General features: G+C 51.2%; 2 protein-coding genes across 16 annotated transcripts; both read left to right on the forward strand.

Annotated features, from left to right (window-relative positions):
* Repin1 (replication initiator 1) lies at positions 1 to 5133 on the forward strand. 8 transcript variants are annotated; one of them, XM_078040797.1, is made up of 3 exons: positions 1 to 138; positions 907 to 1033; positions 2414 to 5133. In XM_078040797.1, exons 1-3 carry the CDS (start codon positions 100 to 102, stop codon positions 4132 to 4134), a joined length of 1887 nt encoding a protein of 628 aa, XP_077896923.1. In that variant the 5' UTR covers positions 1 to 99; the 3' UTR covers positions 4135 to 5133. The 8 variants fall into 8 exon arrangements, with proteins under 8 accessions (XP_077896923.1, XP_077896924.1, XP_077896928.1 ...); XM_078040798.1 differs by having other exon boundaries at positions 2417 to 5133; XM_078040799.1 differs by having other exon boundaries at positions 8 to 138; positions 836 to 1033.
* Positions 71 to 27385, forward strand: Znf775 (zinc finger protein 775). 8 transcript variants are annotated; one of them, XM_040291285.2, is made up of 4 exons: positions 9087 to 9187; positions 11166 to 11227; positions 18497 to 18578; positions 24997 to 27385. In XM_040291285.2, exons 3-4 carry the CDS (start codon positions 18548 to 18550, stop codon positions 26589 to 26591), a joined length of 1626 nt encoding a protein of 541 aa, XP_040147219.1. In that variant the 5' UTR covers positions 9087 to 9187; positions 11166 to 11227; positions 18497 to 18547; the 3' UTR covers positions 26592 to 27385. The 8 variants fall into 8 exon arrangements, with proteins under 8 accessions (XP_077896930.1, XP_013214685.1, XP_005326712.1 ...); XM_078040804.1 differs by lacking the exons at positions 9087 to 9187; positions 11166 to 11227 and adding an exon at positions 71 to 138; XM_005326655.5 differs by lacking the exon at positions 11166 to 11227 and having other exon boundaries at positions 9070 to 9187.
* The last annotated feature ends 399 nt before the right edge of the window (positions 27386 to 27784 follow it).

Here is a 27784-nt window from a genome sequence, read left to right on the forward strand (position 1 = left end):
GGGGGAGGTTGGGGACGGGCCTGGCAGTTGTGAACTCGAACCTGCCGCTGTCGCCGCGGCTGGGCTGGGAGCGGGCCGCGGAGGCCGGCCTGGGGCTCCATGGACGGGCGCGGCGCCCCTGCAGAGCCTGCGGGAGAGGTACGGCCCGGACAGGGGCGCGGGGGGCTCTGCGGGCCCGCGGGGGCGGCTCCACCTGCGGGGCGCGTGACCGTGAGTGTGCGCGGCTGTGGGTGTGCGGGGGGCCTGCGGGCGGGGGCGAGCGCACCTGCGCACAGGCTCCGCGGGCTGCGCCGTGCGTGGGACCCGAAATGGCTCTGTCGTAGGAGCGGGACCCGCGTGCCCGCGAACGCGGACGGAGGGCACGCACCAATACAAAAGCGGGGTGTCGGCCTTCCACCACCCTGGGCCGTCCAAGTTGCCGAAGGGGATTCTGGCCGAGTCCTGGTCACTCTGGCGCGCCCTGGGCAGCCCCATGGGAAACAGGCCTGGAATTCCTGTAGGGAGAGTGGGGGAAGGGGAGCCAGCAGGGATTCCAGAGTTACTGCTCTGGGCCGGCCTTTGGCCACCAGGAAAAGACCCCTGCCACCGAATAGAGAATTCGTTCTGTGACCTTACCGGGGGAGGAGGTGACCCCCAAAGGCAGCAATGCGCTTCCTTAGTGAAGAGCGACACTCATTTGAACATTCAGGATCCATTAAGGTCACTGTCACGCAGGCTGTGGGGCTTAAGGCTGGAGCTGTGGCTTTGTTGGGGGAGGGTTGGACACTGGTGAGAACACAGAGATGACGCCCCAGAACGCAGAGCCTCACATATGTTTTCTCTCCCCTCCCCACAGGTAAGGCTGGCCTCTCTGCAGTCAGAGGTCTGAGCTCTGCCATGGGGGTAGGGGTGTCTTTATTGCTGCAGTTTTCTCTGACATCTGGGGGCTATCGGAGTGTGGGCCGAAGCAGGCGCTGCAGCGGCAGAAGTATCCCCAAGAACATCCCCAGGAAGAGCTGGAAAAAGCCTCATCCCCAGCTCTGCAATCTTCAGGGTAGAGTCTGGCCCTTGTGTTCCCAAACCACCTTACAGCCCCAAAGCTCAGTCCTCCCAATCGGGGCAGAGGAATAGGGCCTTTGGGCCAAGGACCCCTTTCTCATCTTCCTGTGTGCTCATTCGGTCCTCAGAGGATGAGTCACGTCTGTATTCCCCCAGAGAACAGACTGTAGGGAATTTAGGACTGTGTCTGGATGGAGCCTGTGAGCAGGTACAGGAGGTCCCTTAGGAGGCCAACTGCCATCCCAGCCTTCATTCTGTGTAGGCGGCTCTCCAGCAGGAATCTGAGCTCCCCAGAGCTGTGGAAGAACTGAACATGGGCAGCCCTTGACCAGGTTGGGGCAGGACTAGGCAGGGGACAGAGATTACCATCTCTTTCTTTCCCCCTCTTTTGCCCCACTAATCCCCAGTACCCCAAGGGAATCAGAGCCAGGGATTGCTCCCTCCCCCCAGGGCAACGGTCTGTGGGTGTTCTTTGGATCGGGAGAGCTCTGCGGTGTACTAATAGTGTGTGTGGGTGGAGGAGGACAGGCGGGCAGATTGTGGGCAGTCTGGACAGGCGGTGGCCTGGCATTAGTCTGTGCTGGGAGTGGTGCCCCAGGCTCCCCTCCTGTCACCAAGAAAGGCTGTTCTCACTCTCCAGGCTGCTGCCCAGAGAAGCTGAGGTTGGTGAGGCTTAAACTGCCTCCCCTGTGGCCTTGCAGGAATGAAAGGTTATAGCAATTTATTTTTGCAACATCTTGCAAACTCAGGTCTTTGAAAGGAAAAAACACTGCCCTGAAAGTTTAGAAGACCTGTCCCTCAGTCCTGGTTGTGCTCTTGGTTTACAGTGTCACCTCAGGCAAGGCCCATCCCCTTTTGCTGCCTCACACTTGCATCATCTGTCAACCAAGGCACTCAGTGACTGCTCAGCCAGCCTCTCCAAGTTGCTCAGAGCTCAAATGTGGCAATAGGAAATAGCAGACACATGGAAAGGCCACAGGGAAGCTTTGAAAAGGCATAGGGCACTGTAGGGAGATGTGACCATATTTTCTGGTGAGTCCTGTGGCTGGAGTGTTTGTGCAGCTGACCCTGGAAGTTTACTCACCTCCTGACACTGGGGTAGCTGTCACAAGGGGATTCCAAGAAGTGTCAGTATCCCTCCTTTCTGAAAGCTTCAGGGGCAATAAAGATACAAGATAAATGTCCTTGAAATGTTACCTAGAGATCCAAGATTGAAATAAATAACCTACAAGGAATTAAGAGAGTCTAGATTGGTGTCAAGGGCTCTGGGAGTCCATAGAGGGTGGGCTGCTCTTGGGGTCTGGGGTCTCCTAGGAGGAAAGGAACTGGGGTGGAAGTCTTGGTCTCTGCAGTGACTCTGCTTTTCCACCCTCAGCAGAGGAAGAGCCAATGCTGGAACGGCGCTGCAGGGGCCCCATGGCCATGGGTCCAGCCCAGCCCAGGCTCCTTTCAGGGTCCTCCCAGGAGTCACTTCAGACCTTGGAGAAGGAGTCCAGCGGGCTGAGGCACCAGGGCACCAAACTGGCCCAGTCAGGCAGTCAAGCCCTAGGCAGGGCCCGTCGCTGTGCCCACTGTCGAAGGCACTTCTTGAGCTGGGTGGCCCTGTGGCTTCATACCCGAAGGTGCCAGGCGCGGCTCCCTCTGCCCTGTCCTGAATGTGGGAGGCGCTTCCGCCATGCCCCTTTCTTAGCACTGCACCATCAGGTCCATGCTGCTGCCACACCAGACGTGGGCTTCACCTGCCACCTCTGTGGGCAGAGCTTCCGAGGCTGGGTGGCCCTGGTTCTGCATCTGAGGGCCCACTCGGCTGCAAAGCGGCCCATTGCTTGTCCTGAATGTGAGAGACGCTTCTGGCGACAAAAGCAACTTCGAGCACATCTGCGGCGGTGCCATCCCCCTACCCCTGAGGCTCGGCCCTTCATATGTGGCAACTGTGGCCGGAGCTTTGCCCAGTGGGACCAGCTGGTTGCTCACAAGCGGGTGCACGTGGCTGAGGCCCTGGAGGAGGCGGCAGCCAAAGCTCTGGGGCCAAGGCCCCGAGGTCGCCCTGCTGTGACCGCCCCTAGGCCTGGTGGGGACGCCGTGGACCGCCCCTTCCAGTGTGCCTGCTGCGGCAAGCGCTTCCGCCACAAGCCCAACCTGATCGCCCACCGCCGAGTGCACACTGGTGAGCGTCCCCACCAGTGCCCAGAATGCGGGAAGCGCTTCACCAACAAGCCCTACCTGACCTCGCACCGTCGCATCCACACTGGCGAGAAGCCCTACCCGTGCACTGAGTGCGGGCGCCGTTTCCGGCACAAACCCAACCTGCTGTCACACAGCAAGATCCACAAGCGGTCTGAGGGCTCCGCGCAGGCCACCACCGGTGCTGCGAGCCCCCAGCTTTCAGCCGTGGTGCTGGATCCCTCGGCAGAGCCCGGCCCTGAGAAGATTGCTCCGGAGCCCGCGGCGGAGCCTCCACCTGAGGCCCCCTTGGAACCCCCACGAGACCAGGCCCAGGCGACCCCATCCCTGTACAGCTGCGACGACTGTGGGCGCAGCTTCCGGCTGGAGCGCTTCCTGCGCGCGCACCAGCGGCAGCACACCGGGGAGCGGCCCTTCACCTGCGCCGAGTGCGGGAAGAACTTCGGCAAGAAGACCCACCTGGTGGCGCACTCCCGAGTGCACTCCGGCGAGCGACCCTTCGCCTGCGAGGAGTGCGGGCGCCGCTTCTCCCAGGGCAGCCACCTGGCCGCCCACCGGCGCGACCACGCCCCCGAGCGGCCCTTCGTCTGCCCCGACTGCGGCAAGGCTTTCCGCCACAAGCCCTACCTGGCCGCCCACCGGCGCATCCACACGGGCGAGAAGCCCTACGTCTGCCCCGACTGCGGCAAAGCCTTCAGCCAGAAGTCCAACCTGGTGTCCCACCGGCGCATCCACACGGGCGAGCGGCCCTACGCCTGCCCCGACTGTGACCGCAGCTTCAGTCAGAAGTCCAATCTCATCACCCACCGCAAGAGCCACATTCGAGATGGCGCCTTTTGCTGTGCCATCTGTGGCCAGACCTTTGACGATGAGGAGAGACTCCTGACCCACCAAAAGAAGCATGATATCTGAGAAGGGCAGGGCCTGTGGGGGACGGAGACAGGCCCTGGGCTCCTTCGCAGCAGGAGTGTGGCAGTGGCTTGGGTAGCTCGTGTTGGAGCTGGTGACGGAGAGGGATGCGAATTCAGAAGGGAAAGAAGAGGCGGGAGTGAGCTGGGCCCTGTTAGTGAGGGAGTCAACCCGGATGGCCAGGAAAGCCCCTTAGAGCCGTGTTTCTGACATTCACCTTGACTGTTCTGTGCCCTGGAAAAGTAGCAATAGCAGCTCCATTTACCCTTAGTGCCCTTGGCTACAGGAGCCACCGGTGGGAAGGAAGAGTCCATCCTCTGGTGTTAACGCCTTAATGTCCCAGTCTTTATATGAGTTACTTCAGGTCACTTTTGAAAATAGGTGTGGTACAGTCCTTAGTAAAGGAAAGCTCCGGAGGAAAAGTGGACCAGCTAGATATGCCTTGGAGAACCTGCTGGCCTTGTCAGGCAGCTGGGGCCTCTTCAGCCCAAGAGATGAAACTAAGCTGGTTTTACCTGTGCCCCCTTCCTGATGCCCCTGCTGAAATCCCAGGCGTGCAGAGGCCGATATACTGTCAGTGATTCAATCCTCGTCCTCCCTGAAGATCACCTTCCCAGGCGTTTCCTCCTTGGTCTGTCTGGCTTTATCTAATTGGCCCTCCCAGGGCTGACCCTCTTCCACTCTTTCCAAAGCTCATTGTGGAAGGAAGGACTGGCCCACTGATGCTGGAGGGTCAGCTGAAGGGAAGATCCTGGTTGAGGGTCCTTTTCAAGATTTCCAGCATGTGGATATTAGCCTTTCCTGGTGACAGGGAGCTCCCACCTCCTGAGGCCCTGGTTCTATTGTAGGATGATTCTAATTGCTAGAAATTCTTCCTTATAATGATCGAATTTTGCTTTCCTATAATTTCTATCTATTGGGCCTTGTTCTGTTCTCTGGATCTAAACAGAACAACCACTTACCCTCCTTTTCAGACTAGAGAATAAAGATTTGGTTTTAGAACTGGTGGCTGGGGAGTGTTCCTTTCCCTGGGGACTGTGGAGTTGGAGGGAGGAACATGGCTCTTCTTCCTGGGAAGGAAGGGCTGTGTGAGGCTTTGGCAACAGCTGAGGGCTTCTACACCCTCCTTCTAGTCCTCTTCTGAGGAGGTGGCCAGCAAACCAGAAAGTTGGGCTCAGTCTCTGGGTGGTGGGCCAGCATTCCAGTTAACTGAACCAAGATATTGGTTCCTGCTAGGTTGTGATGCACATGTTTAATCCCAGTGACCAGAGGCTGAGGCAGGAGAGTTGCAAGTTGGAGCCCAGCCTGGACAACTTGGCAATATCCTGTCTCAAAACCTAAAAAGGGGCTGGAGGTTTAGCTCAGTGGTAAAGTGCTTCTGGGTTCCATCTCTAGTACCCTCCTCGATGATAACTGGTTTCTGGTCACTGACCCACTGAGGTGAATCCAGGGCCACCATTGTCATTCTCACCACCTGGCCTTCCAGTTACTTCAGCTAGCATTGACAGTCCTTTTGGGGGACAGTGGGACATACAGACTTAGGTTAGACTTGCAGCCCTTCCCTGCCGGAGGGTTGACAACATGACAAAGGAGTCTCTGGAAGGATAGGCAATTCTGAGCAGTAAGGACAGTTCCCAGCTTGCATATCCCACACACGTTGGGTGCAGATCCACATGGCCAGGTGTTCAGCCTTCTTTGAGGCCAGGTCAGACTTCTCAGGTGCCAGTTACCGGGAAAGATTTGATTGTGTCCTGTGGGATCTCACTGGCTCACTGCTGCAGGTCCTTCACTGTGTCTTCCTCCCATATGGGGAGGAATATGGGGATTTCCTACATATTTGAGTGTCAGCCATCAACAAGCGCATTTATTTTTGCTTATATTAGAAATCTCTGCACTTATCCCCAGCACCCAGCACAGAGTGGTGCTTAAGAATAGCCACCATTTGCCTATGTGGATGGCACCCGCAGGGAAGTTCCCCTACACTGCCTCATGTGATCCTTGTGCAGGGGGTGTCTTGTTTGCCTTTTCAACATGAAAACATTTGCTCGGGGGTCATGTAACTGGTAGTCACCACAGGCGATTCAAGCTCAGGTTTGTCTGGCTCCTGAACCTGTCCCTTTTCATCACCACCACATACTTTTTGGATAAATTGAGTTTGCTGCTGCTTTTGGTTAAGGTAAGTATTAAATGCCTACTATGTACTTGATGTGATGGAAATGGGTTTCAAAGATCAGAACTACTGTGAGGTCTCCAGACCCCTGTGAGGCTTGGGTCTGGAGAGGATGAACATAGGTACAAAGTGAAGAGATGGACAGAGGCGAGTAGGGCTTAGTGTGTGGGATGGAAGCCAACACCTTCAAAGCTTCATATTGATTTGGGGAGTATTTGGGCCACTTAGAAACCTGTGTAGTTGCTGGGTGTGGTAGCTCATGCCTGTAATCCCAGCAACTTGGGAGGCTGAGGCAGGAGGATTTCAAGTTCAAAGCCAGTCTCAGCAACTTCGAAAGATCTCAAGCAACTTAGTGAGAACTTGTTTCAAAAAAAAAAAAAAAAAAGTTGGGGCATTGGGGATGTGGCTCAGTGGTTAAGTGCCCCTGGATTCAATCCCTGGTACTAAATCAAAACCTGTATAGTTGAAGGCAAGTTATCTGTCAGAACCTGAGAACACAGGGCATAGTCTCAAGAATGTCCATTGGCCATCTGCCTCTTTTAGGGAGTATATGGGTTCCAGTGGGCTGAGGGGACAGGGAATCAGATCAGGGGTACTAACCTTAAGAAAAATCTTTCTTTTTCTTTCTTTTTTTTTTTTTTTAATGATGTTGGGGATTGAACCCAGGGCCTTGTGCATGTGAGGCAGGCACTCTACCAACTGAGCTATATCCCCAACCTCAAGAAAAATTGTCATCTTAAAGGGACTTGACCTGGGTGTGAGGATAGGTATTGGGTGTCCTGTGTTGTGCTGCCCACTGTTTGGGGTTGAGTTGGTAAGGAGAGGTCTGAAGGACAGAGAAGGCCACCTGGATGGTCTTGAGGAAGCTGGGAAAGTAGAGACAGTGGACTTGCCTCTGGTTCCTTCCTGAGTTTTTCTGAGGAGCCAGTGGTTCCCAAGCCCTTGCTCAGCATTCGCGCAGACAGCGGTCACAGGGGAGGGCTGGCCAGGCGGGAGGGGTCAGAGCTGTCTCAGGAGCTTCCCTTCTCTTCTGAAAAACTGGCAGTTTTTCTTTCTTTTTTTTTTTTTCCCTTCTACACAAAAGTGTTGAATTATCTTTTTAAATGTTAAATAATGCAGACCTGTTTATAATTTTAATGTGAAAGTCCTGTACCTCCTACCCCACAAGTGTTTCTCTACACTGTGGTAAGAGATTGGGGTCTTCCCCAACCTTTTTTTCTCTTAAAAAGCCTTCTCCTCTTATTTTATTTTTTAGCTTAATGAGAATAGGTTCTCAGATGTGCTTCATCCTCTCTACCCCTGAAATGCCCTTGGCCAAGGAATGTCAGTTTGGAGAAGTCTGTCACTCTGTAGAGGAGGAAACATGCTCAGAGTGGAAGTGACCTCACAGGGTCAGTCACACTCTGCTGGAAGACCTGAAGCAGGCCTGAGTCCTAGGAGCCTTTGTGGCTCCTCCTCCAGAAAGTAACCCTGTGAGGGAGACCCTGAAGGGGAGACTGCTAGTGAAGAGCTCTGCAGGGTGTGTTGGGTTTTATGGAGCTCAAGTGCTTCTATCCTTTATAACCAAATATAACTGTCAAGGCCCAGTAAGATATGTGGGCAACTAGAAAATTATTAACTATTTTACAGATGAATAAAATCAAAGTCCAGAGACAGAAAAATAGCTTTTGTGAAAACTGTACTTGAAGCAAGTGGCAAAATGAAGAGAATCTTGACCCTCAATTTCTATTGCGCCTCTGAGCCTGAACAGCAGCTAGGCCTGAAGCAGATGCCTCATCCCGGGTTGACTGGTTAAGGAACATCAGGTCCACCTCCTTCACAGGGCTGTCAGAGAGCAGCCCCACTTGTGTTTATTTGAATCTTGCCTCCATAGGCAATTTCTCATCAGCTCTGCGGACAAACCTGCCAGTGGGAGTTGACCCAGTCTTGTCCCCTTTGAGGAATAAGTGAGAGGGATTTCCTTCCAATTGGGGCTACATTTTCCCAGAGGGCTCTGGGAACTGTATACCCTAGTTGGCCATCTGGATCAGGTTAGCAGCTGGGAGATGATTCCATTTATCACAGCCCTAGTGAGCGCGGTGAAACTAGACCTGGTAACTTAACCCGATCAGACCCTGTTTCCCCAGCTAGAAACCAAGGCGTTGAATGCATCCGTTTCCACGGTCTCGCGTGGAGCGCCCTAAACATTATCACCAGGCACTGCTGGAGGTTCCCTCTGCACACGCACGCACCGGGCACGTGCACCTTCCTGCGATGTGTGCAGCACCACCCAGGGAACACAGGTTCTCAGGGAGGAAAGAAAAAGGGCGACAGAGTAAACACGAGCTCGAGGGGAAGTCTCAGAGCCGGGGCGGCTTTGTGGTTCGGGATGGTTTCCCAGCCCAGACACCAGTGGCTGGCAACACTCGGGGCGAACTGACTACCGAACCCGTACGCGCGCCCTGAGTTCAGACATTAATACGCGCAAGTACGGGAAGTGGGGCGCGCCGAGGCCGAGAGACTGGTCTCAAGGGCAGGACGGACAAGGGCGCCGTGATGCCGCGCGGTCACCAGTGGCTGGACCGCGCCTGGCCTCCTCCTCACAGCCCTCAGCGCACGCGTTTGCTGCGCGGGGCCGCGCGCCCGCGGGGCGAGGTCAGCCCCCCCGGCTATTGGCTCTGGAGAACAAAGGGGCCGCCCCGCGGGCTGCTTCGATAGGGCCGGGCGTGTCATCTGAGCCGCACAGCCAATCGGGTGGCCGGACGGCCTGGGGGACGGCCAGGACCACCAGCCAATCAGGTGCGCGTGCCCTCCCCGCCTGCCCCGGGACTGGCCAGGGCCGGGAGCCCGGTGCCCAAGTCGCCCCCGGGGTGGCAGTTCCCGTTAACCTTAGCTACAAAGTCAAAGGTATTTATTTCCCCGGCCCCCTCCCTCCGAGTCCCTCTGCATTTAGGGCGGGGAGGGGCAGTGAGAAGGATGGCCCGGCGCCCGCCCCGCTCCTCCCGCGCTGCTCCACCCGGCCAGGGCTGGAGAGGAGGGAGGGGGCGCGGGCCTCCGGGAGCCCCGCACGTCCCGGTGCACCGGGCCCCAAACTTTCTCCATCCCCACACAGCCGAGGGGGAAAGGACCTGGCCCGGGGTGGAGAGGGCCGCAGGACAGGGCAGCGAGGTCAGGAGGGAGGCCCGTAAGCATGCGAGGGAGAACCTAATGGTGAGCGGAGGGTCTCCTGTGCACCGCCCCTCCTGACCTGGTCTGTTGTTCTGAGTTCCCTGTCTGTGTCCACCTCCCCTGTAGATCAGCTTCTGGGGGCCAGTGCTCTTTGCAGAAAGACTCATAGTAGGTGCTCAATAAGTGTGCGATTAAATGAGCGGGGTGGTGGGAGGTGGAACTGGAGGTAAAGAATAGTGAGAGGAAGGCACCATAGAAGTTGCAGCTGTGTGCATGGTCTTCCCAAACCTCTGTTCCAGGAAAATGAGCACTGCTGTCAGATCTCCGTGGGTTGGGATGGGCTGGGAGGGGGCTTCTTCCTCTGTAAAGGTGGGGCATGTAGAGATGCTGCCTCCTTCAGGGCAGGATGGAGTGCGGCTGGAGTTGGGTGTGGTCTAAGTCCAAGGGTTGGAGGCTTGGAGGCAAGTTGGCAGTCCAGGCTCCGCCTTAATGTTCTTTTCGAATCTCCGTTTTCATCTACAGAATGAAGAGATTAGATGTTATTTGTTCTCTTTCAGCACCAAGATTCTAATTCTGAGCTTCTAATCTGTTTTAGACTGAAATTTCTTTTATTTGAATGTACCCTTATAACAAGGCTTAGTAATGGTTACAGTGCGCACGGCCTGTAGTGGGTACCAGGAGATGGAAGCACCCCTGTGTTCCTGTGTTAAAATTCTTTAATCTTGTTGCAGAGACAGAAAAAGGTCTTTTTTTGGGGGGCGGGGGGAGATCGGGGCAAGTGATGAATTGAACTCAGGCCTTGCATATGCTAGGCAAATGCCCTACCACTGAGTTCCTTTTTTATATATTATTTTGAGACAGGGTCTCCTTAATTGCTGAGGCTAGCCTTGAAATTACTATCCTTCCTTAGCCTCTTGGGTAGCTGGAATTACAAGCATGTGCCACTACTAGATCCAGAGAAAGTGTTGATGATAACAGTAATCCCATGGATATGGTACTGGATCGAATGGTGAATAGGTTAAGCATAGGAGTTCCTACCATTCTGGTGTAACAGAAAAGATTTCTTGGGCAAAATGATCCCTGATCTGGGCTGAGAAGAGAAGTCAGGCAAGTTCATTCCAAGAAGAGTCATTGATGGGTATGTGAAGACTTGACAAGCTCAAGCTCAGGAACTGGATACTGGGAGATGGAGTATGTTGGGTGCAGTGGGAGAGGTGACCACAGGCCAGGTTTTGGCCTTGACAAGAAATTTTAAGCTAAATCTGAAAGTATGAGGAAGTCATTGAATGATTTTAAGTAAGGAAATAATGTTCAAATTTCAATTTTAGAAAAGTTGGTTTGGGTTCTGGGTGGCAGAAACAGAACTTGGCAGAGCCAGATAAACAATCAAGCATTGAAGTCATCCAGGTGAAAAGTAGACCGGAACTCAGGCAGGGGCAGTAGAACTTGGAGGCATTAAAATGGTGCTGGTAGGACCCAATGACCTGTTCAGTTATGGGCTGTTGGTGCTTTTTGGTAGGGAGAGCTGTGGATGTTTGAGTTGAAGAGGGCAAAGTGAGGCATGAGGAGGGCACAAGGGTGCCATTGAGAGGGTTCTGGGCAAGTCTGATGCTGGGTGTGGGGATGGAAGCTCACACGGTCAGGGCTAGAAATGGTAGAGGGCTTAGCAACAGGAGGGACACAATGAAATCCATATCCAGTCCTCTCCTCCTTGCAGAGTTGGTGGTACAGGCCTCTGAAGATTCCAGAGCAGCTGGCAGGAGTCCTGGCTTAGGAAGGGTGAGCACCAGGGCGTCGTTTTCCAAGCAGCTTGGGCTTGGGAAGTGTGGGAGTGGGTTGATCTTAAAGGGTAGTAATGGGAGAGAAAAGACACTGTCCAGTCTGTAGGATTCAGGCAGTGTGGTCTTTTCAAATTGCCTCATTTGATGCTTATAACAAACCCATGGAAGGGTTGTTTTCAGTCATCTGCATTCAGAAACCTGAGGCCCAGATGGCTGAAGTGTCAGTGACAGGGGGCCAAGACTCAGGGCTTCTGATTCCCACTTCAGACTATGATGTGGTCCTGATGTGCAGCTGTGGGGAGATCTTCGCTGCTTTGGGGAGTGGGCTTCAAGGGGGAGTCTTGGGCTGACGATCCAGCCCTGTGGCAACTCAGAATTAGAGCTGGCCACAGGAGAAAGGGCCTGCTGCTGCCCTTGGGCCAGGCCCTGGAGGGTGTCAGGCTAAACTGAGCAAAGCCTAGTTGTTTCCCCAGAACTTTCTGTCCCATTCTAGCTTCTCCATAGCTCCTGCTGGCCTACACCACCCCTCACCCCAGCACAGGTCACCCAGCAAGCCACTGCTCAGAGCTCACTGTGGTGCCTCCAGTCCTGCCTCCCTGAGTTCTGTTTCTTGGACCTGTAGGGATGGCCTTGAATATTCAAGGACACGTGTCATAATGGATTCCATTTCTGCTTTCCCTAGTGTGCTGTGTAATGATTTGTGTTGACATCGTTCTCGACTGATATGTTTGTGTGTCTGTGGATCTGTAGATGTGTCTGTGAGTTTAAAAAACTATTTCACGGGCTGGGATTGTGGCTCAGCGGTAGAGTGCTTGCCTAGCATGTGCAAGGCCCTGGGTTTGATCCCCAGCACCACATAAAAATACATAAACAAAATAAAGGTATTGTGTACAACTAAAAAATAAATATTTAAAAAAAACTATTTCACTTTCTCTATATTTCCATATGCAATAGATTCCCATTAATCCTTGGGGATTCATTCCAAGACCCCCAGCGGATGCCTGTCATTGTGAATCCTGTATTTACTGTTTTTCCCTAAAATTACTTGTGATAAAATTTAATTTATAAACTAGGCAACATTAATAGTTAAAAATAACTAGCATCAAAGAACAGCTATAACAGTTTGTTGTGATAAGTGTTGCGAGAATGTTGTTTCTCTTGGTATATCATGTTTTGTTCTGGCCCGGTTGGCTGTGTGTATGTAGCTGAAGCAAGCTTTGGAAAGCCAGCTGTGGCCAGAGGGGACCACTGTGCAGTGTGGCAGGTGGTCTCACATGCATCAGTATCTCCGTATTTTCGCATCTTTGAACTTTTGTTGAATTTTAGATGCAACTGAGCCTGGGTGTGTTTGTGTGTGGTGTTTACATCAGTTTCCCACATGCCTTTGATTATATATTTTAAATGAACATTTCGCTGCTCTTAACTAAAACTCAGTTCTCAGGCAGAGAACATTGGCTATCCTGAGGGATTTGTTATAAGTGACAAGGGACAGGGGCCAGAAAAGTGATCTCTTCAGAGTCCTCCATTTGTTTAATTAATTCATAGACTCAGTATTGAGCACCTTCTGAATATCAGGGATCAGGAGGGACAATGTCCCTACCTTCTTGGATCTTCCCTTTTGGTAAGTCGGAAATGACCTTGGTTGTCTATTAGGGTAGCATTAGACTCATGTGACTGTTGAGCACTTAAGTGGCCAGTGTGATTGAGAAACCCAGTTTTAAATTAAATTTATTTGAATTTAAATAACCCTGTGTGTATAGAAGCCAAGCCCCTAAAATGAGGGTGGCAGTTTCAGGCCATCTTGGTCACAGTTGCTCTCAGATACGCTCCTTCTCTTAGAACCCCCCATGGTGAGGGGAAAGTACCCTGGTAAGGGCAGGCCCCACTCAGTTTGGTCCCAGCTTCAGCACTTGCCGGCTGTGTGACTTTGAGCAAGCCTTGGTTTCCCTGGCTGAAGGACGACATGGACAGTGCTTGCTTAGAGCTTGGTACCCAGTCCGTGTTCACTCGCAGTTCTCTCCCTATCTCTATTGACCACCCTCCTGCATAGCCAGGTCAAGGTCAAGGTGTTCAGGGAGTCTCCAATGCCCTTCAGGTAAATGAGGGTATAGGAGATGCGCACTTGTGCCTCTGAAGGCTGATCTAAGAGCCTGCCTGGCACCAGGGTGCAGACCTGGCTGTCCCCTTGCAGGAGCTGTCCTGTATACTGGGGCATGCCAGGGCATGCTGGGAAGGTAGAAGCACCACCAGGTGGTGCCCGCGAGGAGGAGAGGGCAAGGAAGGTAATGCTAGAAATGGAGGCTTGGGGCAGGTGTCTCCTGCCTGGGTCTCCTGGGAGAGCAAAGGGTGATTGGTGTAGGTGGAAGGTTGATGTGGTGAGGACCTGGTGGGGCCTCAGGATGAGGGCTGCTCAGCTCAAAGCCTCAGCTCCTGGTGAAGGCACTGTGGTCCTGCCCACTGGTGACAAAGGATGTATGAGCTGCATTCAGTTCCTGTTCCCCACCTGGGACCTGAGTGTGTTGCAGATGCCTGTGGTTTGGGAGGAGGTGGGGGGTGTGGCCTTGCTCCTTGCCCCAGCTGTTGCCTTCCCTCTTTCCCTAAGTTTCTGCGAACACCAAAGCCCCTTTGTTACCTCCTCTGCCCCCAGGCCTCACCACCTGCTGCAGGCCACAATCCACTCTTTGTGTGGTCTGCAGCTGGCCGTCAGGGCCTTCCCATTGAGGAGGTTCTTATCAGAACTGCAGCCCAACCCTTTGCTGGGAGGCTGGGTCAGGGGCAGGTGGTAGGAATAGGAGGTGACCAGCCTTGTCCTGAGACTTATCCCCTGTGTGTGACCTGATTCCCTGGTACTTGGTACTTATGGAGAGTGGAAGGGAAAGGTGGCCTAGCCCAGGTCAGGGCCCACATGTACTAGACTAGGCTGTGGAGCCTTGCATCCTGCAGGGCAGCCTATCTACCTGATGCCTGGGGTCTCTCTTGTCAGCCAAGTGATATGTCAGGGCTGGGGATGAGGAGGGACAAGCCAGTTCACATGATGGAGGGGGAGAATCTTGGGCATTCGTGGTGGTGTGGAGGATCTAGAAGGGGTGTCCATGTGGAGGGACTGCTTTGGGCTTGGCTTTCCCAGGGTGTGGTCTCCAAACATCTCCCACTCGAGCACATAGGTATAGTGAGTCCCCAAAGCCATGGCTTATTCCCATTCCTGACCTGTGTGTCCCCCTTACTTCTCACTTCATGCCCTTGGGCCCATGAGGCCCCCTCCTTCTGTTAACAGTTCCATTTCTACCTAGACCACAGGGCTGCTCTCCCTCATACCCTGGGGTGGCTCAGGACAGCAGCCCAGGACAGGGAGGCACAGCTTTGGGCAGATCACCAAGAATCAAGGCCCTTCTGCCACCTGAGGCAGCTTTTAGGTCCTGGAAGCTTCTGGAAGCTGAAGTAGATAAAGCAGGGGTCTCTGGTTTGAGTTAGGAACCTCTGGATGTATTGGTACATTAAGTCCTGTCCCTCTGTCCTTGCCTCAAATTCATGGCCCAAGCTCTGACCCCTTCAAAGTCTTCCCACATCAACGTGGCCTGGGCCCACCATCCTCTGAGCCTCTTTAGGTGGATATTAAGTCAATTGGCAAGAGGTTCTCCAAGGAGTGGGGTGCAGAAGCCAAGGAAGGAGCTCCCACTCTCAGCGAGACCCCTCCTGGGGCCTTGCCCTCCCCTTCCTGCTTCCCACCTCTCCCAGGCATCTCCAGTATTGAGGGAAGAAAATACAGCAGGGGTGAGGGCAGACCCCTGTTGGGGAAATAGAGTTTAAGAAATCTCTATCACCCAGAAAGGCCTTCCACAAAAATAGAAGAGAAAGAAAATAGTTTTTTTTTTAATATTTATTTTTTAGTTTCAGGTGGACACAATATCTTTATTTTATTTGTATGTGGTGCTGAGAATCGAACCCAGTGTCTCATGCATGCTAAGCGAGCACACTACCACTTGAGCCACATCCTCAGCCCAAGAAAATAGTTTTTTATTTGTTTGTTTGTTTTGATTGAATAAGCGTTGGAAGAACGTGATGCCTTTCCTGGCACTTGCAAGACGGCTGGGCAGAGAGCACTCGCAGCTTGGTTAGAGCCAGGCAGGGGCCCTCTATCTTGCACATCCGTTCTCAAGATAAATCATAGCTGCTCTTCAAGAGCATGTGACACTACCATGTCTCATCTAATTCAGCCTCATTTTACCTACTTATTAGGGTGACTACTTGCTATCTAATTACCCTTACCCAAAGGAAAAGTAAGCTTTTCATATTTTTTTAAATATATATATTTTTTAGTTATACGTGGACACAATATCCTTATTTTGTTTATTTATCTTTTATGTGGTGCTGAGGACCAAACCCAGTGCCTCATATGTGTGAGGCAAGTGCTTTGCCACTGAGCCACAACCTCAGCCCAGCTTTTCATATTTTTATGACAGGAGTTAACTTTGTAGCTTGGAGCCAGGCACCATCCAGAGCCAGGCTCCTGCCCTTGCATGGAGAAGGGCCTGCCTTCGTGCATGTTGACTTTTCAGAAGGATGGCCCCCAGGTCCTCAAGAAAGACATCCAGGCCAGGCATGGCGGCACACACCTGTAATCCCAGCAGCTCTGGAGGCTGAAGCAGGAGGATCACAAGTTCAAAGCCAGTTTCTGCAAAAGCAAGGCACTAAGTAACTCAATGAGACCCTGTCTCTAAATAAAATACAAGATAGGGCTGGGGATGTGGCTCAGTGGTTGAGTGTTCCTGAGTTCAATCCCTGGTTCTCTTAGAAAAGAAAAAGAAAAAAAAAAAAACGGGCTGGGGATGTAGCTCAGTGGTTAATCCCTGGTACCAAAATAAATAAATAAATAAATAAATAAAAAATGAAAAAACAAAAAGACTTATGTATGTTTCAAAAGGGACAGAGCCAGAACTTAACAATGAGAAGTTTCTGAAGAAAATACTCAGTCCTTCTGCACCTCTGTAATTCCAGCAATTCAGGAGCCTGAGGGAGAATTGTAAATTCAAGGCCAGCCTGGGCAAACTGCAACCCTGTCTCAAAATAAAAGGCGGGGGGATGTAGCTCAGTGGGTTCCATCCCTAGTACCATTAAAACAACAACAACAACAACAACAAAAAAAAACTCCCAAACCAAGAAGGTGTCTTTCACTCTACACCAGGGAAATTAAATTTTCTTTAGATTCCTGTTTACCCACATACCCCTCTCTTACCTTGTCAGAGACCAGATTCCAGTTTCGGTAGATATGCCCAGAACCCTCAGGAAGGGGACCCTGGGGGAAGGGGGTCTCGGCAAGGCTTTCCTTGGCTGGAGTGGGCTTTCTGGTGAGGGGTTGCCAAGCCGAGGGGGCCAAACAGGAGCTTTGGCTGAAGCCTGGAAGAGCCCCTTCCCAGGCGCCTGAAGCTTGGGCTGCGAGTCTCTGGGGCAGCTTTTGGAGTCCGTGCCATGCTGAGGGGTACAGGAGGATGAAGCCAGGTGTGGCCACAGGAGAGACCGTGGGCACTGGCGTGGTGACAAAATGAGCCGGCGTCTGAGCGCAGTCCCCAGCTGGGCAGCATATTTGTTATGTGCCTCTCCTGGGGGCTCTGTCCGGGGTTTTGGGCGCCTGGGGACAGTGATGAGCACATCAGGTGGGAAACCGCTGGGCAACTCGAGGTGCAGTTAGGCTTGTTGCTGGGTACTGAGGTGCCAGGGGAGGCCGCTCTGGGAAGGTGACGTTGAGAAAGGAAGAAGCTCAGGGCAGCCAGGCAGAGGATGTGGGGGCTTCAGAGGGGACTCCCAGGCAACAGCTTGGGGTGTCCAAGAAGCCATGCCATCTGCCCCCAGCCATGCTCCAGGCAGGAAGCGTTAGAAGACCACAGCCTAAAAGAAAGAAGAGTGATGGCTGAACCAGGGCCCCGTGAGCTAGCACCCTGTCTAGGGTGACCTGAGATGCCCTGGCAGGGTTCCTGACTAGCTTTGTTCTGGAACATGGATGGGGACCCTGAAAGATGGGCCGCTGATGAGGAGGGGTGGGGGCCATCTGCCTACTGGGTGCCTTCTTGACTAGGGCCGTCAGGAGACCTGGGTTTTTGACCACTTGTGCCATTCAACCACCTCTGTGACTCTGGACATGTCGGGGACCCTCTCTGCCTGGTTTCCTCTTGGTTAATATAAACTATGCCATTTTGCCATTTTTGACTGGGCAGAGAGGCGGAGTTTCAGGAGAGGGAGAGGTTAAAAGTCCAAGTCTGAAAGACTGGCAGTTGGGCAGGACCTGGTACATTCTACCAGGGACAGTACCTCACAGGGGCACCCATGCATTCCAAGAGATTATTTTGTTTGGGGGGAAAAATGTTGAAATTGTTAGTGCGCTAAATTGATTTATTCTTCAAGGTCAAGCTGAAATTGTACCTCTTCCATGAAGTCATCCCTTGTCGCGGCAGTTCATAGTATGGTGTCATGTGTCCATGATCTCTCTCTCTCTCACATCTTTTTCTCTCACTTCCTAAAATTCTCTTTAATAATTCAACAAGCATTTTTTTTTTGCTCTGATATTTGTTTATTTATTTTTTAGTTGTAGGTGGACACACATTATCTTTATTTCATTTTTACACAGTGCTGAGGATTAAACCCAGTGCCTCACACATGCTAGGTGAGCGCTGTACCCCTGAGCTACAGCCCCAGCCCTTGCCCTGATAGTTGAACACTACTGTGGTATCTATCTATATTGATGCATTTAAGTTTATTTTATTTTTCTAATTTAGGATTATATACTACCTCCTAAAACAGATGATGGAAGGACACGGACCAAGTCTTTTTCTTCTTTATCTCCCCAGGGCTTTGCTTTTTGGTAAATGTGTGCAAATAATGGTGATTTTCTAAGATCTACTATTTCCTTAGGGGTTTTGTGACTTTATAAAATAGCTTTATTTCAGGGTGCTCATAATTGAAACTAATCAATTAAAAACAATTCGCCATATGCTTTTTCTGTTTTCCAAGTTTGTCAGGGTATCTAATTTAAAACATGGAGGGGGCAGGAAGGGAAGCCAGAATTTTTAAAAACAGTAAAATTGCAGTGTGTGTTTAAAACTACATAATGTAAACTCCACAGGCTGGTGCTGTTAACTCCTGCACATCTCAACCGATGTCCTAGAAGAGAGCTGAGAAATAGCGCGAGGTCTGAGATGGGAGAGGGTCCGGAAGTCCGGCTTTCATCCTGTCCCATAGGCCAATTCTCTTTATTTTGCTCCCATCTCACTCTCAGATGGCAGGGCGGATACCTGGCCAGCACTGATGCTGTGAGAGGTCTTCAGGGATGGAGAGTGGCCTGCCTGGTGACAGCACAGGTAAGAGAGAAAGTGGCCTCCTCCTGTCCCAGGCCTGCCTGCCTGTCCTTCCTGGAGCCAAACACAAGTTGCCGCCCTGAGCATCTAGAATGTACAGTTTCAGGGTGGAGACCTGGACTTGAAGGTCATCCAAAGACTAGAACAGAGACTGTGGGATTAAAAAAAAAAAAAAAAAAGACAAAGCCCAGTCCATTAACTTGCCAAGCCAGGGGAGACAGAGGCATGGCTGCAGGAATTGAGATGTTTTAAGCTCTAGCACTCTGGGTAGGACAGCTGCTTGCTTAGAGCAGACTCTGTTGTTTGTTGATCAGCAAACTTCTTCAGTTCAGCCCAGGAAAGCTCCTGGGGTCACTCAGAGTTCAGGGTCTTTCTTGGCTCAGAGTTGGCTATGATGAAACACAGCCCTCAGTTTTGGTATCTGCCCGGCAAGTGCTGTCAGAAATGGAAATTTTTTCTCTTTGGTCATGTGTTCTTGGCAGGAGCCCTTCTGTTTAGCTCTGTGCTGGGGCTGCAGCAGCCCCTGGCACCAATGAGGAGGTCTCCCAGCTCTTTTTTTTTTTTTTTCCTGTGCAGGGGATTTGAATCCAGGGGTGCTCTACCACTGAGCTACATCCCCAGACCTTAAAATTTAAAAAAAGTTTTATTTTGCACCAGGGACTCATTCATCATGTTGCCCTTGACCTTGCAATCCTCCTGCCTCAGCCTCCAGAGTAATGAATTACAGGTGTGATGCCACTGTAGCCTCTGCCTGTGAGCAGCTCTCCCAGCCACTCCCTGCCACCCCTGCTTTTTGTTTTTTTAGTGCAGGAGATTGAACCAAGGGCCTTACTCTTGCAGGGCAAGCCCTCTACCAGTGAGCTACGCCCCCAGCCCTCCCAGCTCTTTTTAAAAATTTCTTTTGAGACATGGTCTTGATAAACTGCCCAGGCTAGTCTTGAACTTGTAATCCTCCTGCCACAGTGCCCAGCTCTTTCACCAGCCCTGTCCTGATGTGGTGGGGGCTGAAGAGTGGCTGTATCCCTTTCCCCCACCAGCAATGGGGTCCCAGGGCAGGCCTAGCCCAACTTAGGAATCCCCCCTGGCAGAGTGTGACTGGTTTTCTTATCTGCCTCTCCCCTCCCAGGGCAGTTGTTCTATAGTCCCCAGAGCCCATGACCCCTGTGGAGAGAACCACCTTCCCTCCCAGAAAAATCATTTCAGTGGACTTTAAGACTGAGACAAAAATTAGGCCATGAACTGGGTAAAAGATAAGCATTAGCAGCACGCTCCAGGAGGGGCAGTGTCATGTGTGGAAACCACCCATCCTGAGCTGGGTCTTGATAAGGACCCTTAGTTGGACAGGCTGGCCCTGTTCAAGTCTCACTTGGCACCTGAGAGCTTCTGTAAGACGCAGACATTACGGTATTTAGGCAGTCACCGTGAAGCCTAGTGCAGGTGTGCTAAGCACTTGAGGACACTTTCCCCGTATAAACTCCTCAGCCACGAGGTGGCTCTGACAAAAGGAGACTTGGAGACTCCCAGGGCCCTCTGTCCTCCCTAGGGCACTTCTGAGGCAACCCTGGAGCTGTAGGGAAGAGGGAAAATGCTGGCACAGATATCGAGACCCACTCCTAGGCTATAGCCAGTTCTTACCTGGCCAGACTTAAGGGAATGGTCTGTCTGAGTGCCACATTTTTCAGATAACTGAGAATTACCTCTTTTAATTTTTTTTTTTTTCAGTGCTAGGGCCTGTGTGCATGCTATAGCACTGAGCTACATCCTCATCTCCTCTTTTAATTTTTATATATGTTGTATATCCACTTTTTTGTTGTTGTGGTAATTTAATCCAGGAGTGCTTTACATTATATACATAATGTAAAATTTATCAAGTTAACCATTTTTAAGTGTACATCAGTATCATTAAGCACACTTATAATGCCGTGTAACCAGATCTTTTTTTATCACCCAGGAACTCTGTACCCATTAAATGGTAATCCCCATTTAACATCTTTTTATTTTATCTGAACCATTTAAGATTTAAAACATGTTTTTTATGATGACTGAGGAATATAACCTGCAAGCCAGAGGCTTTGTATCAATACCAGACCCCTGAAGGGATATATTCCTGGGACAGGCTGAGGGCCTAGCACACCTTGTTCCTCAGTCCCAGGACCTCAGGGGACCTGTGCTAGGTTTATATTCTTATATTCTTAGCAGCTGTGAGAACTCTATCCTGGAGTTCTGAGGCCTTCAGGCATGGGGACATCTTTCTGGCTGTGGGTAGAGAGGGGAAAGCTACTTGTTGGATATTAAGGCCAAGTTTTACCAAGCAAGGCAGTAACCTGGGGGGGGGGGGCTCTGGGGTATTAATGGATACTGTGTCACTCAGGGACAGTGGTCCCTCTTGTTTGAATATATCTTGTATTCACTACCAGGCTGCCAATTTGGATACTTAGTCCCTTAAATATCTCCCCGGGCCACATTTCATCACAGCTATGGAAACACTCCTATAATCAACTAAACTCATTGCACTTGGGTGTTCAGTTCCTGCCAAAAATAAATTTCTTTTTTTTAATATTTATTTTTAGGTATAGATGGACACAACACAATACCTTTATTTTTTTTTTGTGGTGCTGAGGATTGAACCCTGGTCCTGCCCATGCTAGGCGAGCGCTGAGCCACCATCCCAGCCCCAATAATAAATTTCAATCACCACTTTCATTTTCAAATTGTTACTTTCACTAAAATGATTTTTCATGACCAAGCACCAGGGGAAGCATTATGAAGTTATTTGCAAGGAGGGAAACTGGCTCCTTAAAGGTAACTTCCATGATAGCCTCCCCCACAATGGCCCTGAGGCCATGGGGGTGGGGCTTTGGGCCCTAGAATGAAAGGCTACCAGATTATTAGTGAGGGTTTTTTCTTTAAAATATTTAAGGATTTAAAAATTATATATGTGTGTATGTTATACACATATACATACAAACACACATACATACACATATCTGGTACTGGGGATTGAACCCAAGGATGCTTAACCACTGAGTCACATCTCCACTCCTTTTTATTGTTTAAAAATTGTATTATTTGAGGGCTGGGGTTGTGGCTCAGCAGTAAAGCGCTCGCCTAGCACTTGCGAGGCCCTGGGTTTGATCCTCAGCACCACATAAAAATAAATAAAGGTATTGTGTCCAACTACAACTAAATTTTTTTTTAATATTGTAAAATATATTTTAAAAATTATATTATTTGAATATCCTCATATAAATTCAAAAGATACAAGCCAGAGTGGTGGCACATGCCTGTAACTCAGGGACTTGAGAGGCTGAAGCAGGAGGATTGAGAATTTGAGGCCAGAGTTGGCAATTTAGCAAGATTGTGTCTCAAAATAAAAATTAAAGGGTCTAGGGGTATAGCTCAGTAGTAGAGCGCTCCTGGATTAAATTACCAATACCACACACATACAGAAAAATTCAAATGACAGATGAGGTAAAGATCCCCTCTACCTTCTCTAGCCAGTCCTATCATTTCAGAGGACAAACACCATTTTCAGGTTTGTACACAACATCCTGGGCCATGTAAGTATATATGTATGTACATAGAGACATGCAGTTTTATGTTCATAAATTGGGTCAAATAATTCATGTAATTTTTTCAACTTGTTTTTTGCTTTCTCTTGAAATGTTTAAGAATCTTTTCACATTGGTATATATAGTTATTTTCCAATTTTTTCAATTATCAGTTACAACCCATATCATGAACAGAATGATAATTTTTAAAAACTGTTCTTTAGATTGTTATCCATTGTTTACTAATTAGGTTGTTATCCATTGTTTGCTAATTACAAATTGCATTTCAATGAGTATTCTCAGCACTTCTCTTTGTATTTTTACATATTTCTTTGTGTGCACATGTGCAAGCACGCGTGCGTATGCCCCGGGACTGAAGCCCGGGCCTTGTGCATGCTAGGCATGTACTCTTCCACTGAGTGACATGCCTGGTCCACTGGTATGTATTTCTCAGGATAAATACCTAGAGTGAAATTCTATATAGAAGATTCTATACACTTCTGATTTTAACAAGTCCTGTTCAATTATCCTTCAAAAAGTCTGAACCCCAGGATATGCTCCCAGAATATATGCCCTCAGGATGCCCTTGTGCCTACTTGCTTTCTCATGTTTCTGTGTATATTGTGTATATTTTCCATCTTTTCATTTTACTACGCTTTTTTTTTTTTTTTTTTTTTTTTTTGGTACCAGGGATTGAACCCAGAGGGGCTTTACCGCTGAGCCACATCCCCAGCCATTTATTTTTTATTTTGAGACAGGGTCTCACTTAATTGCTTAGGGTCTTGCTAAGTTGCCGAGGCTGGCTTTGAGCTTGCTATCCTCCTGCCTCAGCCTCCTGAGTTGCTGGGACTACAGGCGTGTGCAACCACACCCAGCTTCTATTGCCATTTTAAAAAGTGATTAATTTTTGTACCTGGTAATCTTGCTGTATTTCCATTTTCAGTGGATTCTATTGTATATTCTAAGTTAAAAATCATAAGCTCAGTTGCCTCTTCTTTTCCCATATTTATATATTTCTTTTTTCTCCTCGGCTTTGCTGGTTTCTCAAGTATGAAGTTGAATAGTGTCAGTGATAGTGAGCACCCTTATTTTACTGCTTCTAATCTTTTGTCTTTGGTTGTAGTGTTTGTTGTAATTTCTAGTACACATCTTTTGTCAGGTTAAGAAATTTTCTTATGCTCTTAGTTCGTTCTTTCATTCATTCATTCATTTATTCATTCATTCCCTCCTCCCTTTCCTTCTTTCTTCCCTTCTTTACTATTTCCCTCCCTCTTTTCCTTCAGAAATGATGCTAAATTTTAGAAGATGACTTTTTCCACACCTATTGATATGGTATGAGGTTTTTTACTTTTAATACAGTCATGTCATGATTCTGTCAAGCCATCTTTTCTTTCCTGGGGAACATCCCAGCAGGGTTATAATATGTCATTCTTTTTAATGCCACTGAACTTGCTTTGCTAATGTTTGCATTTGTCCAAAGAACAGTAAACCTATAATTTCCTGCCTACCCCCACTTTTGTCTTGTTTTGATGCTAGAGTTATGCCCGACTTAATAGACTTTTCCCTCCCTGCTACTCCCCGTAATAGTTTAAATAGCAGAGACTAATCCTTCCCTTGAAGTTTTAGTGGAGCCTGTTTTTGCAGTCTTGTGGCCTATTCCCTGTCGTGGGGTAGAATCTGACTTTCTCTTCAGTCTCTTCTGATTATTTATATAATCAGTTTTTCTATCTATCCTTGGGTTAGCTTTAATTGATATTTTCTTGCAAAACCATCTTTTTACAAAGATTTTCAATTTTTTGAAATAAAGTCAATAAATAGTATTTTAGGATCTTCAGAATCCTTTTGGTACTTTTACATTTCCTTCACCTAAAATCTCTGTTTTTACCTTTGTCAATACTTTTCTTCTACTTCTTTCGTTTTATTTTGTTGTCTCTATAATGCTGAAACCTGTTTGTTTAGACTTTATTCCTTCTGTGTTCACCACTGTTTGCTTTCATCTCCCCTTTATGGAATGAGAGCGTTCATGAAGTATAACATACATACTCACATAGTGAGTACACTCCTGTAATCAGCACCCACACTGACAGAACGTTGCAGAACCTCAAAACCCACGCCTCCTTCACGCGGCCATCCCTAGTTTGGCCAGCTTTGGATCTCCGTGTGGGATCATAGGGTCTGTATTCCTTAGTGTCTAAAGTAGGCATTTTCATTTGGAGTTCTGATGTTTGAGGTAGGCACAGAAAGTACCTCTGGAGACTTGTGCACAGGTGTGAAGTGTGGGCCAGGAGCAGCACGTGGGACTCCAGTGAGTGAAGTGGCCTGGGTGTAGTACAAAGGCAAGGCAACCCTGTTTCTGCAACCCCTGTTTCCGGGGTTGAGGCCTTTTTGGCCTACATTCACATCTGACCATTTTCTCCTTGTTCCCTTGGGCCAGAAGATTTCATTGGATGTTGTTGTTTTTTAGTTGTAGATGGACACAATACATTTTATTTATGTGTTTATTTTTTTATATGGTGCTGAGGATGGAACCTAGTGCCTCACACGTGCTAGGCAAGCGCTCTACCACTGAGCTACAACCCCAGCCCTTGGAGGGTTTCTTTAACCTCCTCTGCATCTCCTGGGCCTTGGGGTAGAGAAAGCAGGGTGAGATTTTTTTTTTTCCTTCACAATCCACATCTCAGCCTGCCCTCTGCGTGTCCTTTCTGCCTTCCCCTACTGCCTTTTATTTCCTCTTCCATTTAAAAAATCTTTGCCTTCCTTCTTCCAGCTTTTCTCTTCCCTCTCCCACCTGTTGCTCTCTCTTGCTCCTTCTTTGCACTCTGGGGAGCAGCCAGTGACCTGTCTCCATCCTCTCCCTTTGCCCCTGGCAGGAGATGAGCTGGTGATGAAGATCAAGCAAGAGAAGCCAGAGTGGCTGCTGCAGACACAGGCTGTGCTTCCCGAGAAGGACAAGGAGAACATTTTCCAGCAGCATCGGGGCCTCCTGCCATGCCAGACCATGGGGCGACCTCGGGGTCTGGGGACACAGGAAGAGACTGGGGGTCCAAGGTGGGCTCCTCCCACTGAGCAGGATGGGCTGCTGGCAGGCCGGGCTCCTGGGGCCGCCCCTGGCCCTCTGAACCCCACACTTTCTGCTGGAGAGGGTCACTTTGTGTGCGTGGACTGCGGGAAGAGGTTCAGCTGGTGGTCGTCCCTGAAGATCCACCAGCGCACCCACACCGGAGAAAAGCCGTATCTCTGCGGTAAGTGCGGCAAGAGCTTCAGCCAGAAACCCAACCTGGCCCGCCACCAGCGGCACCACACGGGCGAGCGGCCCTTCTGCTGCCCGGAGTGTGCAAGGCGCTTTAGCCAGAAGCAGCACCTACTCAAGCACCAGAAGACCCACTCTCGGCCCGCCACCCATGCGTGTCCTGAGTGTGAACGTTGCTTCCGCCACCAGGTGGGCCTCCGCATTCACCAGCGCGCACACGCCCGGGACCGCCAGGGCTCCCGCGCTGGTCTGCATGAAATGCTCCGGGAAGCCGCTGTACGACGGGCCTGCCGCCTGCGGCCTGGGACACCACGGGGCCGCCCAGAGTGGGCCTGGCTGGGGCTCTGCCAGGGCTGGTGGGGCCAGCCTGGGGCCCGGACCTCCGTCCCTGGCCCCTCGGGGCCCGGAGAACAGCGCCAGTTCATCTGCAATGAGTGCGGCAAGAGCTTCACCTGGTGGTCCTCGCTGAACATCCACCAGCGCATCCACACGGGCGAGCGGCCCTACGCGTGCCCCGAGTGTGGCCGCCGCTTCAGCCAGAAGCCTAACCTGACGCGGCACTTGCGCAACCACACGGGGGAGCGGCCGCACCCCTGCCTGCACTGTGGCCGCAGCTTCCGCCAGAAGCAGCACCTGCTCAAGCACCTGCGCACGCACCTGCCGGGCGCCCAGGCTGCGGCGTGCCCCAGCTGTGGGCAGAGCTGCCCTAGCCGAGCGGCGCTGCGGGCCCACCAGCGTGCGCACGCCGCTGCCGAGCGCCGGAGCCCTGGGCCTGGCGTCCAGGACCCGGAGCCAGGTGCAGAGTCACAAGCTGAGGCCCCTCAGGACTTGGCTGTGCAGCCCTGCAGTCCCCAGACGCCACAGGGGGGTGGGGCCGCACCGTGGGGCCGGGGGCGCGGGGCCCTGGCCGGGCCTGGGGAGCAGCGCCAGTTCATCTGTAACGAGTGCGGCAAGAGCTTCTCGTGGTGGTCGGCGCTCACCATCCACCAGCGCATCCACACCGGCGAGCGGCCCTACGCGTGTCCCGACTGCGGCCGCCGCTTCAGCCAGAAGCCCAACTTGACGCGGCACCAGCGCAACCACACGGGCGAGCGGCCCTACCAGTGCTCCGCCTGCGGCCGGGGCTTCCGTCAGAAGCAGCACTTGCTCAAGCACCAGCGCGTCCACCGCGGAGCCTTGTCGCCGCACCCCGGCCCCCAGGAGGAGGCGCTGTAGTGCACCGGCGCTGCGCACGGCAGAGGAGATTGTGTGTGGTGTGTGTGGGGACAGGGATAGCCTGAAAACTGGCTCTTAACAGGTCCCTCCTGAGACCCCATCAAAAGGCAGTACCTTGAGGCTCCGAGCCCCAAAGAACAGCATTCCAGAAGTATCCCATTCCCAAAGGGTGCCTGAAAAAGTGCCCAGCGTGTGTTGAGGGAGGAATTAAGATCAGCACTCCTCACCCAGGAGCCTGGATGAGTTGATGATGGGCTGCTCCCGTCTGTACCCCAGGCCTTAGGAAGCGAATGAAGGGGCTTTTTGGCACCCTCCAGAGGCGAGAAATGTTCCCAGGATTGGTCAGCTGTAGCACTGGCCTGTCAACACCTGGGCTGCACCATGACCAGGGGGCTGTCCCTATGGTAGAGACAGACTCCAGAATGCCAGGAAAGGAGCAGAGGTGGTGGATAGGAGGGGACAAGCATAACCCCAGCACCAAAGCTAGTGCCACATTTAGTGGCATCCAATAACTATTTCTGGAGGGACTGGGGGCCTTGGTCCTTCTCCAACTCTGAGTGAGTGCTGGGTGCGGCTGGCCTGGCCCTTGAACTGGCATATGCGTGATGGTCAGGGACGGGAGTGCAAGTGGATGATCTCAGCTGAGATTTGGCCACTTGGGGAGGTGACTGTGCTGGAGGGAGCCACCATGTTGCTTCTGCTTCTGTCCCCAAGTGGGTGGGTGGCTGTTACTGACTTGGATCTTTATCCCTCCTGGGGTTGCAGAAGAGAAAAATGAAGAACTGAATATTCCACATGGTGTCAGTGTTCTTTCTGAACTCCCTTGCTGAAGCTGGCGTGTGTGTGTGTGTGTGTGTGTGTGTGTGTGTGTGTGTGTGCGCGCGTGTGTGTCTGTGCTCCCAGGGATCTATCTGTCTGACCCAGGGCACGGAGCTCTTGCCACATGCACAGCAACTTCCCCACTGCCACTTCTTCCTGGGGCTGGAGGGGAGTTTTCTCCTGTCCCCTCTCCTTCAAGTCTGCTTAGAGTCTTCTCACATATTCACCCTACCCCACCTCACCTTTTGCCCCCTGGAAGTCACATCTTATGCTCTTTGAAAGCAGGGTTGACTGAGATCCTGGTGCTGATAGAAGCCAAGGCTCCAGATCTTTTTCTCAGAAGAGAGGGAATTGCAGAAGGTGGGGTGTTGCAG

Source organism: Ictidomys tridecemlineatus, chromosome 2 (assembly GCF_052094955.1).
Source record: "Ictidomys tridecemlineatus isolate mIctTri1 chromosome 2, mIctTri1.hap1, whole genome shotgun sequence".
Taxonomy (NCBI): Eukaryota; Metazoa; Chordata; class Mammalia; order Rodentia; family Sciuridae; genus Ictidomys; species Ictidomys tridecemlineatus.

Excerpts from the sequence above, each read along its gene's own strand:
- Repin1 (XM_078040797.1), top strand. The coding sequence starts at position 100 with ATGGACGGGCGCGGCGCCCCTGCAGAGCCTGCGGGAGAG. Across the intron at positions 139-906 it reads CTGCAGAGCCTGCGGGAGAG|TTTTCTCTGACATCTGGGGG; the intron begins GTACGGCCCGGA and ends TTATTGCTGCAG. Across the intron at positions 1,034-2,413 it reads CCAGCTCTGCAATCTTCAGG|CAGAGGAAGAGCCAATGCTG; the intron begins GTAGAGTCTGGC and ends TTCCACCCTCAG.
- Znf775 (XM_078040804.1), top strand. The coding sequence starts at position 18,548 with ATGGAGAGTGGCCTGCCTGGTGACAGCACAG. Across the intron at positions 18,579-24,996 it reads CCTGCCTGGTGACAGCACAG|GAGATGAGCTGGTGATGAAG; the intron begins GTAAGAGAGAAA and ends TGCCCCTGGCAG.